General features: G+C 40.2%; 6 protein-coding genes across 6 annotated transcripts; 2 read left to right on the forward strand and 4 right to left on the reverse strand.

Annotated features, from left to right (window-relative positions):
* Positions 1 to 195: 195 nt before the first annotated feature.
* On the forward strand, positions 196 to 1,431 carry ERV46 (retrograde cargo receptor ERV46; the record flags this gene model as incomplete). Its single annotated transcript, XM_037288985.1, has 1 exon — positions 196 to 1,431. The coding sequence occupies one exon, from the start codon at positions 196 to 198 to the stop codon at positions 1,429 to 1,431; it is 1,236 nt and encodes a 411-aa protein (XP_037144880.1).
* Positions 1,432 to 1,712: 281 nt separating this feature from the next.
* CDC24 (Rho family guanine nucleotide exchange factor CDC24) lies at positions 1,713 to 4,082 on the forward strand (the record flags this gene model as incomplete). Its single annotated transcript, XM_037288986.1, has 1 exon — positions 1,713 to 4,082. The coding sequence occupies one exon, from the start codon at positions 1,713 to 1,715 to the stop codon at positions 4,080 to 4,082; it is 2,370 nt and encodes a 789-aa protein (XP_037144881.1).
* Positions 4,083 to 4,348: 266 nt separating this feature from the next.
* CIR2 (electron-transferring-flavoprotein dehydrogenase) lies at positions 4,349 to 6,304 on the reverse strand (the record flags this gene model as incomplete). Its single annotated transcript, XM_037288987.1, has 1 exon — positions 4,349 to 6,304. One exon carries the CDS (start codon positions 6,302 to 6,304, stop codon positions 4,349 to 4,351), a length of 1,956 nt encoding a protein of 651 aa, XP_037144882.1.
* A 438-nt stretch (positions 6,305 to 6,742) lies between these two features.
* On the reverse strand, positions 6,743 to 8,128 carry GDS1 (Gds1p; the record flags this gene model as incomplete). The annotated part of the gene is made up of 1 exon (XM_037288988.1): positions 6,743 to 8,128. The coding sequence occupies one exon, from the start codon at positions 8,126 to 8,128 to the stop codon at positions 6,743 to 6,745; it is 1,386 nt and encodes a 461-aa protein (XP_037144883.1).
* A 1,451-nt stretch (positions 8,129 to 9,579) lies between these two features.
* On the reverse strand, positions 9,580 to 11,160 carry HG535_0E02410 (uncharacterized protein; the record flags this gene model as incomplete). The annotated part of the gene is made up of 1 exon (XM_037288989.1): positions 9,580 to 11,160. The coding sequence occupies one exon, from the start codon at positions 11,158 to 11,160 to the stop codon at positions 9,580 to 9,582; it is 1,581 nt and encodes a 526-aa protein (XP_037144884.1).
* A 1,099-nt stretch (positions 11,161 to 12,259) lies between these two features.
* CLN3 (cyclin CLN3) lies at positions 12,260 to 13,894 on the reverse strand (the record flags this gene model as incomplete). The annotated part of the gene is made up of 1 exon (XM_037288990.1): positions 12,260 to 13,894. The coding sequence occupies one exon, from the start codon at positions 13,892 to 13,894 to the stop codon at positions 12,260 to 12,262; it is 1,635 nt and encodes a 544-aa protein (XP_037144885.1).
* Between the last annotated feature and the right edge of the window lie 1,147 nt (positions 13,895 to 15,041).

Raw genomic sequence — 15,041 nt, forward strand, 5'->3', positions numbered from 1 at the left:
CAATTCTTACGCACTTTCATTATTTGTTCTTTTTCCTTATTTTATGTATTTCATAGTTGTGTTGTTAAAAATGCAGGTGTTTTTTCAATCTGTATGAAAAATGAAAAAACGTAGTACTCAAATGATTAACAAAACAAGATATCAGTAAAGAGAACTGGGGTTTATCGAAGGCGGGTGTTTAAAGTACCAGCATTGATGATGATGAAGAAGTCAACATTGTTGTCAATTGATGCGTTCTCTAAAACAGAAGAGGACGTAAGGATTCGCACAAAATCTGGTGGAATAATTACATTGACATGTGTATTGATAACGTGCTTCTTGCTGGTTAATGAGTGGATTCAGTTCAATTCGATTGTAATTCGACCTGATCTGGTCGTTGATAGGGATCGCCAATTGAAACTAGATATTTCTCTGGATGTAACGTTCCCGTCAGTGCCTTGTGGTTTATTGAACTTAGATTTAATGGATAAGGCCGGAGAACTAGAATTGAATATACTCGAATCTGGATTTACCAAGACAAGATTAGATTCACACGGTAATTCAGTTCATGATGCTGAAACGTTCAAACCTGGTGGGGAGCAAAAGGGTACATCAGGAATCGATATTACTGATCCAGACTACTGTGGCTCTTGTTACGGCGCTCTCGACCAAGGTCGTAATGCCGAACTGCCAAGAGAATCCAAATTGTGCTGCCAAACCTGTGAAGATGTTCGTAACGCATATTTGGACGCAGAATGGGCATTTTATGACGGTAAAGATATCGCACAGTGCGAACGTGAAGGCTACGTTGAGAAAATCAACGAACAATTATCCGAAGGCTGTAGAGTACAGGGTGAGGCTTTGCTGAACAGAATAGAAGGTGCTATACACTTTTCCCCTGGCAGAGGCTACGAAAACAAGCATGGGCATTTCCACGATCTTTCGCTATACTGGAAAAATCCACAGCTTAACTTCAACCACGTTATCAACCATTTGAGTTTTGGTAAGTCTGTCGAGACTAAAGCAAAAGGCAGAGTTTCGGCGGCTTCAACGGCTCCACTAGATGGCCGTGAGGTGGCACCTGAACGCGACACCCATAAGCATCAATTCTCCTACTTTGCCAAGATTGTGCCAACCAGATATGAATATCTAGATAAGATGGTAGTTGAAACCGCGCAGTTCAGTGCAAGTGTTCACGACAGGCCACTGATGGGCGGTCTGGATAGAGATCATCCAAATACCATTCATCAAGTAGGCGGAACACCAGGAGTTTATGTCTATTTCGAAATGTCCCCACTCAAGGTCATCAACAGAGAACAGCATGCACAAACCTGGTCAACTTTCCTCTTGAATTGTATTACTAGTATCGGAGGTGTCCTCGCAGTTGGCACAGTTATGGACAAAGTCCTGTACAAAGCACAAACTTCCATATGGGGCAAGAAAAGTCAGTAATTAAGCTTATATAGCATAAGTATCGTTCTCATATAGTCGAAGGAAGTCGACTTCCTCATTAAAGAGCTTTGACGATGACGACTTGCTTTAAGTTATGGTGGTATACCCATCACTATCAACGTTACGCCGCGACACATTCTTTCGTAAGGTTTCGATGTTAAGGAACTGGGCAAAGAATGGCAGCAGATGGGAACTAGTTTAAGTATCATGAGATAGTAGGAAAGATACGTGCTTTGGAAGTGCTTTACTCGAAGTAAGGTCCTCGTATCTCAATCGGAAGAATGGTGTTACAATCCCACATGTCTTCTTCCGCTTCTCTACCCTTACAGAGTTCGGGCTCAAGCTCTGTATCAATGGCAAATGTTATGAATAAGTCAGTCACGGAACAGGATTCGCTATACCACATATGTGTAAATGTGAAAAAAAGACTGGAACGTCTGCATCAGTTACAGCCGTATCTAAATCTGGCGTATGCTTCGAGCGAAGTTTTGAGTGAGCGGCAGTCTCTTTTTCTATCACAGAAGCAGCAACAACAAAAAGGCAATAACCACCACAGCATCTCATCTGGTTTGAGTGGTAGAGATAGTCATCACGGATATACCAATGTAACTCGGACCAGCTCTATTTCCAATTCAAGCTACAAAGAGGAACTATCCCTAGATGGGATAACTTATACGACGGGATCCGCCAATGGCGGAAGCGGTGTCGAGGGTATTGGAAGTAGTATTAATTGCAGTAGCAATAATATACCTAGCATGGAGGATACGTTACTGACATTTAGCATGGGTATTTTGCCTATTTCAATGGATTGCGATCCAGTAACTCAGCTATCCCAGTTATTTCAGCAGGGCTCGCCGTTGTGTATAATCTTCAACGCCGTCAAGCCTCAATTCAAGCTACCCGTTGTCTCTTCAGATGACTTAAAAATCTGCAAAAAATCGATTTATGATTTTATACTTGGTTGTAAACAGCATTTTGCATTTAACGATGAAGAGCTATTCAAAATATCTGACGTTTTCTCTAATTCAACGAGCGATTTATTGAGTGTATTGGATGTGGTTATCACGCTGCTGAATTCGGCTCCAGAAATATTTGGCACCACAGAACAACTACATGAAGAGATGCAAAGAGCCAAGCATACTAGTGCCGTGGGGATGAAGCCTTCATCCGACCATTCCAAAATTATCAAAGAATTTGTCTCGACGGAAAGAAAATACGTACATGATCTAGAGATACTAGAAAAATACAGACAACAATTACTGGAGAGTAATTTAATAACATCCGAAGAATTGTATATGTTATTTCCAAATTTGGGCGATGCAATTGATTTTCAGAGAAGATTTCTGGTCTCACTTGAAATAAATGCACTTGTGGAGCCATCCAAACAGAGGATAGGTGCTCTTTTCATGCATTCAAAGTATTTTTTCAAACTTTACGAACCATGGTCAATCGGACAAAACGCGGCGATTGATTTCCTTTCCAAACACCTGGAGTCGTTGAGGAGAACCGATTTTGTTATTCGCAATAAGCTAGAGTTGCAATCTTTCTTGTATAAGCCGGTTCAAAGACTTTGCAGATATCCTCTCCTGCTTAAAGAGCTCTTGCAAAATTCTCAAGATGTCGGGAACTCAAAGGAATTGGAAATTGCATTAGATATTTCCAAAGGCATCGCAAGGAGCATTAATGAAAATCAAAGGCGTACAGAAAATCACGAAGTGGTGAAAAAACTATGTGGTCGCGTGGTCAATTGGAAAGGTTATCGAATTGCGAAATTCGGGGAATTATTATATTTTGATAAGGTTTTCATATCTACTAGTAATTCTTCGGAACCCGAAAGGGAATTCGAAGTGTATTTGTTTGAAAAGATCATAATTCTTTTCTCTGAGATTACTCAGAAAAAAACATCTTCACTTTCGTTAAAGAAAAAGCAAACAAATTCAGGGTCATCATTGACTTTGAACCTCACTGGCTCGCATAATAATGCATCATCCTCAAGTGGGTTGGCGGAGCCCAAATTAGATCTCAGAGGTCGCATAATGATCATGAACCTGAACCAGATCAGTTCCCTAGATGCAAGATCCTTAACAATTACTTGGGAGTCAATAAAAGAGCAGGGGAACTTTATACTTAAATTCAAAAATGAGGAAACTAGAGATAACTGGAGCTCATGTTTACAGTCTTTGGTACGAAAAATTAGAAGTGAGTCTTTCAAAAGCACAAATAGCGATCAAGGCAACTTTTCATCGCAATCTCAATATAGAAATACACATAATAGTGTTACTTCTTTCAGCAGCACCCAGCTGAAACATGCCTCTGAGGTTCTACCTAGACGCAACACATCCTACTACGAAAGCGAATTTCGCTCGATTTCTGAGAACTACAAGAATTCTATACCGAAGACATCACTTTTAATAAGAGTTGCCTTCAATTCTGATTTGTTCACAGTACTAGCAGAATTGGATTCGACAGTTGACGGATTGCTTCAGATAATTAAGAGAAAGCTCAGCCATTCAGGCGAAGTTATCAAAGTAAAATACCAGGATGAAGATGGCGATTATGTTTTGCTGCAATCGGAGGAAGACTGGTCAGTAGTGAAAGAGATGTTGAAAGAAAGCGACGAACGCATCTTGAATGTATGGGCATATGCTTAGTTGAGATGTCAGCTGTTCGGCCACTTTAATTCTCATCAGTCATTATTCTTCATCATTTTTGCCTGTTTTGGCTGAGGAATACAAATTGTACTATTTATACGTATTATTTCCATAAATACAAGGGAACTAAACATTTCCGTTGATAAATAAAAGTGAATTAATATTATTAATAAATAAAAAGACGTTGGGTAGCATTATAGAGGATGCCATTGAACTTTTCATTAGTATATGATAGTTCTGTAATCGAAACTGGCCCTAAGGACATCTTAAGTCAGTGAATACTTTGGTCCGTCACCACCCTCAGGAACCACCCAATTGATGTCTTGGGTTGGCACTTTAATGTCGCATGTCTTACAATGGATACAATTTTGGGCATTGATCTGAAATTTAACACTCAAAGGAGAGTTTTTGTCTTCAACATACTCGTAGACGCCAGCAGGGCAAAAACGATTTTCGATACCCTTCCATTTTGGATATGCAGCCTCTGCATGCTTTTGCAGATCCTGATCAGGAACTCGTAGATGGCATTTTTCATCCTCATCATGGTAAGTACCTGTCCTCGAAACTGAGGTAAGAATATCGAATGAAATGACGCCATCCGGTTTTGGATACTCTATCGGCTTATATTTGGCGGCTATTTCGGTAACAGATGCGTCAGATTCGTGAAAAGAGAAAGTCCATGGGGTACGTCCTCGTAAGATAAATGTGTCTAAACCAGAATACGCCATGCCACCATAGCCACCTAGGAATGAGTTGAAGGACGGTCTGACATTACGAACAGAATGTAGTTCTTCGTAAACCCAAGAGTTTTTGAATGCTTTCTGATAGGATTCCAAGTTTATTGGCTTTTCTACGAGATCTTCCCTTCCTGTTTCTTCCAATTCTTCAAGGCTTGGCATTTCTGAAACAACTTTGAAGATCTCTTCGGCTGCTAGCATACCGGTTTTCATTGCAGTATGTGACCCTTTAATCTTCGGAACGTTCATGAATCCAGCTGATGCGCCGACCAACACACCACCTGGGAAATGCAGTTTAGGTATGGCTTGCATTCCACCTTCATTCAAAGCACGAGCGGCGTAAGAAATACATTTTCCACCCTCCAAAACGTTACGATAATAAGGATGCTGCTTCAGCTTTTGAAACTCTTGGTAAGGGGAAATATATGGGTTTTTATAATCCAACCCAACAACAAGTCCGACTGTAACCAGATTCTCCCCAAAATGATATTGGAATCCGCCACCATAAACATAATTTGATAAAGGATAGCCCATAGTATGAGCAGTAAATCCTTTCTTGAATTTCTCTTTTGGAACTTCCCAAACTTCTTTGATGCCAAGACCGTAAGATTGATTTTGCGCATTATTACGCAGACCGAATTTTTTGATGATCTGTTTCGTTAAGGAACCGTGGCAGCCTTCTGCGAAAACAACTTGCCTTGCGTGAAATTCCATACCTCTCTCGAAATTTTCTTTAGGTCTACCAGATTTTGAAATACCCATGTCCTTTGTGGCAACACCTATGACTGAATTGTTATCCTTACTATAAAGTACTTCTGAGACGGATATTCCAGAATACAGCTCAACTCCAACCTCTTCGGCCTTTTCTCCTAGATAAGCAGTGACTTGATTCAGCGAACCAACGTAGTTCTTGTTCTCATTTCTCATGTGTGATGGGACAGGAATAGGGAGAACCAAATTGCCGATCATGAATTTCATCTCTTCCTTTACACACTTGGTGACAATATCGGAAGGCAATGGAATGCCATTACCATTCTGATCGTAATGTTCACTACTGGGAAATAATTCTCGCAAGGCACGAGGTTCGAGAATAACACCTGAGACAATATGTGATCCTATATCTGCTGATTTTTCTAGTACTACGACTCTTAAATCTTCTTTGCCGCTTTCATTAGCTAGTTGCTTCAGCTTAATTGCAGTAGCCAGTCCAGCGGGACCACCTCCAACAATGCAAACATCAACTTTGTCAATTGCTCTTTCTTGAGTAAGGACGTCGCGCTCTTCAGGTGTCAGAGAATCAAAACTAGCTTCAACTGACTGATTCACCTTACTGGAAATGGAAAATCGACGTGAAAAGCTCTCGTAAAAACTTAACCCGGTTTTTGGGCGTACATTCAGTGGTCGGATAGAGCTTTTTGATAAAACACGCGAAACTGAGCTCAAATTTCGCCTAGCTATTACTGAACCAAGTCTTTTGGTTAACATTGCTACTTGGTTCGCCTCGTCTAATAAACACCTTAAGCAACGACTAATCTGACACACGACGAACAGGTAGTAGAATACTCAAGCACCAATTTAGGTAGAAAAGAGGCCGAAAAGAGTCAGACTAAGTTCGATCTTTGAACTTTTCAAAATGGCCTTTTTTTCGGCAATAACACTCGCCTTTAGCGCGCATGACGAGAGAGGCATCTCGTGTCATCTTGACATCCAAACATGTCTTCCTAATACAAAAAATACGAATATATCAAGAAACATAAAAATTATAGAAAACATAACTACATTAACAGGAAAACTACTAAGAGAAATAGACATCTCTTCCTTTCTTGTATACCTAAAACCCAAACTGAAGACAAGCACAAAAATAACCGGTTGAAAATAAGTGGACCCAGGACATCAGGGTGAAAAATAAAAGTCGCGTGAAAACTAATCGAAAGTATATTCCAAGTCTTCAAACGACAAAGATTCGGGTGAACCTATGTCGTGAATCAGAAACCCCTCTCTTATACTTTTTACCCACGAGTCAGTGATGAATCCACCTACGTCGTTACGATTGCCAGAAACAATTAAAGAACTTCCATGACCTATTTGGTTACCACTTTTTTCAATTGGGGTCTGTGTGGATATGGCCTTGTGAATAGCTGCTACAATATTAGCGGAATTTTGAGAGTTAGTCTTGAACTCATTTTTCGAAGAAAATTTCGAACGTCTTGGGGCAGCTGCCGCTACGGTAATATAATTAGTACTATTAGCACTGTTATTGCTAATAATGTTTCCAGTGTTATTAGTTGTTCCTCTGTTGATTTGAGTGCCCGGTGTTAAGTCATTGTGCTTCACTTTCTTCGCTACAGGACCATTTGATAGATCTTTCACGGTTTTGCTTCCATCTGTTTGTGACCTTTTCTTACTGGAATCACTTTCATTTGACACGGGATTGTCATTTCCGGAATTTGGCGTTAAAATAGCGGAAACTGGAGAGGTAGAGTAAGGTATATTGAATTCGGGACTTAATGAAAATCCAAGATTTGTTGTTGCGCCCAAGATACTATTATTGTTCTTAAATCCAGACAAAGAGACATCTGAGGCGTTGCTAAATGACTTTTTCATATGTGCATTCGGTTCGATGCGTCCGTTATTCTTGGATCCTGTAGACTGCTGTTGTTGTTTCAATTGGACAGCTGCAGCTTGCGCATGCTTTTTGTAATCCGAAGATAAAATTCCTCTATACACGTAAACCATTCTTCTCGGTGACGAATTCGACCACTCCCTGGATAAAGCGTACGTCAGAGTCTTTTCTCCCTTTTCCAACTTTTTGACATAGGCATTCAGCTTAGCAGATATTAGATTGGACAATTTCGTAGACAAATTGTTCATCTCAGGATGTTTTTCTAGAAGATAGTCCGATAATTGCTTAACTGTCATGCCCTGTGCTTCAGGATCCTTTTCCCACAAAATTACAAATACGGCATGAAGAACATCATCATCTAATGGAGAAGTTCTATCACTTGGCATAGGTCTTTCCCCAGTGACCGGAACAATCTTCGATATTTCCAAACTTGGAGAATCACGCTTTGGTGTGCTGTTGTCTTTACTATCTTTCTTGCCCTTAGAACCATAGCTCTCGTGCAAGCTAGGTGAGCTTTCTGAAGAAGGGGTATTTGGAATTGCATTCAACGAACTCAACTGGTTTGCATCATCATGTTTTGGATTGAACACCAAAGAGCTCGCCTGAAAAACTGGTGACGCTGTGTTGTGCAATATTTCACTTTGCAAAGCAGGAATCTGCAACGGTCTAGTATTTGTCAAAGCCATATCTCATTCAATGGCACAGGCTAGAGTAATAAGTGGGAAAAATTAATTAAAACCTCCCAACTATAGTCGATTCAGATATAAAAAAAAAAGATAAAGTAGGACAAAAAAAAGATTGGGATCTAAAGAATAGTTCCAATGAAGGGATAGATATTCTAGTTGATATATAGATTATCGTCCTTTCCCTCCGCTTTTTGGAATCACTCTGCTCGTGCTATAGGCTCTTTCTTTTAATTAAAGATAAAGATGTCATGAAATAAATGAAAAGAAATAAATAAGAAAAAAGACATAGTACAAACAAACAAAAAGTAATCAAGCAAGAATTAAAATTAATTAATCAAGAGATAATAAACAAAAGAAAAAATGCGGGATGAAATAGAATAATCTGAAATGAAAAATAGTGTTCCAGACAAGATGAGATAGAAAGTGGTGAAATCTTGAAAAATTTCTAGTTTTGCCAAATTTTCCAAATAGTTTTTCAAAAAACGTTTGCGTCGCTTTTTCATTGCAGCGAATGTGGAAAACTGCCGGACACCAAGGCAGCAACACAAAATGCTGTTAGGTGTACATTACTTTGTTCCGAGATAGAATAGCATATACGGCAAGCTTAATTGGATTGTAAGCATAGAACGTGTTATCACAACGACCTAAGTGATGATTCTATACTAGTTCTGGAGCATAAACTATCTTCACTACTACAGAGTACCTTTGTCTCGGGTTGTGGTTCTGGAGCCCAGACACCTCACCCTTTTTTTGATTTTTTGGTGTTTTTTGTGGGTTCTTGCTCGTTCTTTTTTTCATCAAGGGAAAAACAGTCACAAGAAATGATAGGAAATTTCACCTGGATCAATATCAGAGTTACTTTGTTTAGCATATTTCAGAAGACGTGAGAATCCATTTCAATGAGTTGCAAATTACTGTAGGTAATGGAAGTAGACCGAGACAAATGATTATCTAGCATCTTTTTTCAAATGAACTGAAAATATGCTCAGATCGCACCTCTTGATATTGTAAGGCAAAATGTCATGATCTCAAGTGCTCTAACCAGTTGCAATTGTATGAGATACATTATCTAGTAGGGGAAATGAATCACTAGATATTAAGTTAATGCATTCTCGTAGACCTATACGTGTCAGAAATCTGGGTGGTCTTGAAGTTTCAGTAATATGCAGCAATGAACTCGATTTATGAGCTGGAATTGGTTTCTACTAATTCATTGATTCTTCAGTATCTTCCTTAGGAGGAAAACTGAAGGATAAATCTCAGACGGTGGAAAATGCACATATTAGATATTAGACGTACGCCCTCTAAGAATACGCTTGCAATAGCAACACAGAGAACTATGTAAAATGTAAGAATGCACCTCACCCATGAGTGATAACGAAAGGTGGTGAATGCGGCATTGACGTAAAAGCTTGCATCAGCCCATTCGTTTTTTTTGTTCATATACCTTCTTAATCATGTGCCAATTCAGGCAGATTATTAGTGCTTCGAGCTTTGGCCAACGCACTTTGTGTAATCTTATAGTCGTCAGGCCAGTAATTGTCTGTATGAGAATAAACATTGTTGATCGATCTGCCATTTGGCGGTATAAACCAATAATTGGCAGCAACATTCACAATGTCGTGATCGCTTTGATTCCCAAAAGATGTGACCTCGTGAAACCAACCTGTTGGTAAAAAGAGCATCTCTCCGGGTTTGACATCTACGGTAAGTCTATTAGCTTGAAAAAATAGTGGCCACTTTTTCATACTCGCATTCCTGATATTTTCTCTTGTATTTTCATCTTCAATTTCATCAATTTGAACAACGGCAGTTGGTACTGTAGAGAAGGAAGGTGGATCAAGCGTTTTATTTGCTTTTCTAGCTTGTTGCTCAGAATCTTTTTTGATGAATTCCTCGTATAGCAGTCTTTCTTCTGGGGAGCACTCAGATTCGCCACCGAGGATTTTTTTGTAAACTTCTGCAACAATGGCCCCATCATCTCTCAATTCTCGCCATAAGGGTGCGCGATCATTTGCATGATAGTCAATAACTCCAGAACTATGAACCTTTCGAATATCACCGACTGTGTACATCTTAGCGGCGTCATGTGGTGAAAATAATGTAAATCTCTTGTGGCCATTGACGGGGATGTAAATGTTATCGGCGTGATCGTGATGAAGTCCCGATGAGGAGCCCCCTCCGGGAACGTTTCTCCCTAGCCCTAGTTTTCCGCCACTATGCTCTACATCGAAATTTTTTAACCACCCTGTGTCATCAGCAGCGTTTCGCACAGCACCCACCCAGAGGTTTATTTGTTGTGGTATCAAGTATCTCAAGAAGCCAGGGCACTCTGGTAAGGTCCTGACGAGATTAGTCATTGGCGGCTGATAGAGCTCGCGTAAACGAGATTCTAGCTCCTCCTCGTCCTCATCGTTTTTCTTGCCGTCTTCGTTTGAATCAATTTCGTGCCCCTCATTCTCCCCATTCTCTTCTAGGTCATCAAAATCGTCATGTAAGTCGTCAAACGTAAGGGAGCTGTTATCAAAATTGTCAACATCATCCAAAACATGACTCGCTTCCTCTTCGTCGGTCGAGTAATCGCTATTGTTAGGGTCGTCTTCGTAATACTGCGTCGTTAAATACAAATCTGTGTCATGTTGATCGAGTATTCTCCCCATAAACTGACCAAAGGACATCTTGATGCGTTTTGATCCACTCCCATATCCTCCGTCGCTCTTTTTTTCAATGGTCAAGATCTCCTCACTCGGTAAAGTGCCTTTCATGACATTCGGTTGCAGTTCTTTCAAAGGGAACTGCTCCGGTGAAATTCCCCTTATCTTACAAGGCTTCCGTGCTGCCACATAGTCTTCAAAAAAACTTTCTATTTCGTCTAAGGTCTTTGGTACTTCCAGCACATCGATCGCAGTGTCATTTTCCAGGATTTTGTAGCCATCGTATTCTGTTGGGGCTTCTTGCTCAATTTTCACCTTTTTCTCGTTGTTTCGCCCACGTATATCTTCCACCAAATGCACTTTCTTATCCCTATTCATTTTCTGCAGGCCCCGATCAATCAATCACTGCTCTTGTTTAACGACTAAGAACTAACGTTATACATAAGACATCTTTCATCCAAATTTTCAATTCCCATATCAACCCTGCGCACCCAGACATTTAGAAGAGACAGGCGGGGAGAACCGGTTTTCGCGAACTGACATTCTCAACAAAAACTGCAAAAGAAGATAAAGAACAAAGCACAAAGTTGTTCTATGCATATGGGGATCAGATACGGAAAACAAGCCTTCTCGATGAAGCTAAAGGTGAAAAAGCGATAAAACTGGTACTTATCGCATTGAGTATACGTGGAAGTCTAAGGAATGCACAACGTTAAGAAAGGTATGGCGTTCTTGGCGTTCTCGACAAACCCGTATGGGACACAATTCCTAAATGACAGAGAAAGCCCTGCAGTGGACGCATAGGAATTGTCTTTGCGACGTCCATGCGGTATGTAAATCCTCTACAGTTGTACAACCTCTTATGAGCTGTTACAATAATTCCAAGGTGCATCCTTCTTTCGAGCATCATAAGGCAATAAAAACTAAGTTTGTGGAGTTTACCACCATCTCCAGTGCATTTCAAAGGCCGAAAAATCGGAGTGCCTTCCTTCTGCGATTGGATTCTGATGGCAGAGCACCGGTTTTATCGTGTGAGGCAGTTATTACGTCGAGCGTTTGTACTGTATCTCAGGAGAGATTACGTTCCTAGAGCGATCACTGAAGAGCGTACTCCACTTAGATCAGAAATGGACTTTGCTCGAGATTTCGAAACATCGCTATTTCTGCACAAGGACTCATTACCGTATCAGTTTGTTCATATTACGGCTTTTTATTGAGCGATACTTGACTTGGGGCCGCAAATTTCTACACCTTAGTTAGCATTTGAGCGTTGACCCCTTGTCCAAATGTGGTTTAGTTTGCCCTTAATGGGAATTTTGTTTCGTAATTTCACTTAGAGGATGTAATTAAAATTGAGTTAAAAAAAGAAGGTATATAGGACTTTAGAAGTCGTAAGGTTCTGTTTAATGCAAATAAGGGCTCTTCGTATGGTAAAAAAGCATGGCCACATAATCAAGAAGGAAAACTCTTGCGTTCTCTAGCGTTTACTAGCTACTTCTTCTTCGAAAAAGTCAATATCCATAATCGATGAAGCCCTCTTCTTATGACCCTTAACAAAAGTAGAGGTAGCTCCCGATGTTATGGCTGCCGTGCATCTCTTGGATTTGATCATAGAATTCGTACGTGCAATTCCGGTAGAGCCTACGGCACTACTGTTGCCATAAATGAACGATCTTTTCCTTCCATCCAGTTTCATCTTATTCTGTAACACCGATAAACTTGGAGAATTCAACGGTAACGAAGTAAAATAGTTCGAAGCGGTCGAAGTCATTAATGGATAGGCTAATGTTTTATCGGACGAAGGGGTTGGTAAAGAATCAGGAGTATTAACATTAGTTGCAGCGGACGACAACTCATGAGCCATGTATGGCGATGCAAATGGCGATGTAGAAGAAGATATAGCAGGTGAAGGAGTATTAGATTTAATCGATGCTAAATTAAAAGGTGTGAATGCGAAATTTTGTTCTCCCCTGTTTCTTCTAACCTCCTCTCTAGCTCGCATTGAAGATTCATTAGTGTCATTATTTTTTTCGTAAGGTGGATGATCCGATGTCATTGGTGACCCCGTAGCATAATTTGCGGAAATTAATACTTGGGAACGATACAATTCTTCAAGTTGCAATTGAATGAAATAGTTTTGTAGAGAGCCTAGTAGCATTTCACTTGTTGGATCAGAATTATCGATATACTTGAACTTGAAACTCGAAGGTAAAGAATCAAATTTTAAAACTAAATCCAACAAGGCACTACAAATTCTAATCAGACTAGCGTCCTTAATACTAGATTGAAAGTTTTCCCATTGATTTAATTTTTGTAATTTCAGTGCGATTGTAATTAATGTAATTGCGCCAAGGGCAATTTGTGAAGTTGTGTAATTGAACGATAGTTGGAGATCAAATGATGCCAACTGACAAAGCATAACTGAACCCGATTTAATATCGTTGATATTGATCAATTCAGTTATGTTGTCAGTTTTAAGAACTGCAGGTTGAACATTCTTGTTATCCTTTAGGAATAGTAAAATATCAATAAAGGAATCAGGTGTCGCAATTTGGGATAACGACCAATTCAAAGCCTTCAAAAGATGAAGTTCCATTTCCTTGAATTGACGAATTGAGTATTGTTTGCAACATAAGTTTTGCAAAACAGGTAATGAAGCAGCTCTATTCTTGGAATCCCAATATTTCGAACTTATCCATAAAGCGGTCAACGCTAATAATTGGTAATCACTACTCTCAACTATGTACCTGGAAGTATATCTATCCAGGAGATTGAAACATAGAAATAATGTTGAAGTGCATAAACCCAGCCTTGTGTGACAACACATCAAGAAATCGAAAATAAGATACCTCATCTTATGGTTTATCTGTGGCTGGGAATTAAAGCTAGGCAAACTCGGCTTGAAAACGTTACTCTTGTTATTCTCGTCCAACCGAATCAAATGGTTGAGTAGGTTGTCACTGTATTCCATAACAGAAAACTGATGGCTCGCCTGCTCTCTTATGACCAATTTTGGATTTTGCGATTTCTTCAATGCCACATTACGCCTGACATGAGACATAAATGCCATATCACCAGTGCCCCTCAAGTATTTGGCATTGTTTCTAATCATATTATAAGAGGTATGCCAGATGCACGTCTTTCGTGAAATGAAGGACTTTGTGAGATCTTTCAAAAAAGCGCGATGCTAGTAAACACAATAAAACTGCAATTATCGACCAACCAACCGAGAAATCTAACAATCAATCAAATGAACGTCAGCAATGCAAAATTCAAATATGAACAAATATTATAACCCAAAAAAAAAACTAAAAAAAAAAAGATCAAATCAGCTGGACCAAAGTATATCGAGCAAACCCTCCGTAATATGAAATGCGCTGTGCCAATGGTTCCCCAACAGACACTGGAATCCTGATTAGAGACTCTTCACACCGCCCTACAGATGAACATAAACCAATCTACTTCTTGCGTATTAACTATATATACCTTCCTCTGTCTCGACGGCCACTCCGTGCAAAAATCAAGGGCAGCACAGCACATACAGATTCACAGTAATTTTAACCCGTTATGGCAGGGCAAGTTTTAGAGGATTGAAGAAAAAGGAAAGCCCACATACTGTGCTGCCCTATTACCTCTCACTTCGGGTGTGCAATACAGTGCCACCGCATAAACCGATCCATCTTGCCCACGAACACGACCAAAAACCACCAACTAGCGTATCACCGTATCAGCCATTGGTGCCCTCACTGAGCAAACAAATTTTTCCACTATTATGCATTGCAGGATAATGTGATCATAACCTCATCTGAAGCTGCTATCTGTCCAGCCCTAATTCTACTATTACCCATATGGGAAAAATTGACTGGTGCAGCAGGGCTCCTTTTACTTGAGATCGCTCTCCCGACGCAAAAATTGAAGCGGCCTCTCTCAAAAAGAAACTCTGTTGAACGTGCAAAATGAAGCCCTAAGACCCAAGAGGCCAGCTTTTTCACTAGCCTATTAATAAAAAGACAAAGTCTCCCTATCTGTCTGGGGCAAATATCGTCTTTCTGACATACCACCCTGTCCTCACGCTGTAATGCTGCACATCTGCTGTGCCACCCACGGAATCTCAGAGATCTCTGAGTACCCTTGAGAACGTGAGCCCTCGCTGAATCTCAGATCTTGGATCCCGCCTGCTACGGTTTACCGGCCAACGATCAATCGTCGACGGTGGACCTCCGAGCGCTTCCCCCATTTCCACATTAGACAGGTTTTGA

The sequence above is a fragment of the Zygotorulaspora mrakii genome, chromosome 5, assembly GCF_013402915.1.
Source record: "Zygotorulaspora mrakii chromosome 5, complete sequence".
Lineage (NCBI taxonomy): Eukaryota > Fungi > Ascomycota > Saccharomycetes > Saccharomycetales > Saccharomycetaceae > Zygotorulaspora > Zygotorulaspora mrakii.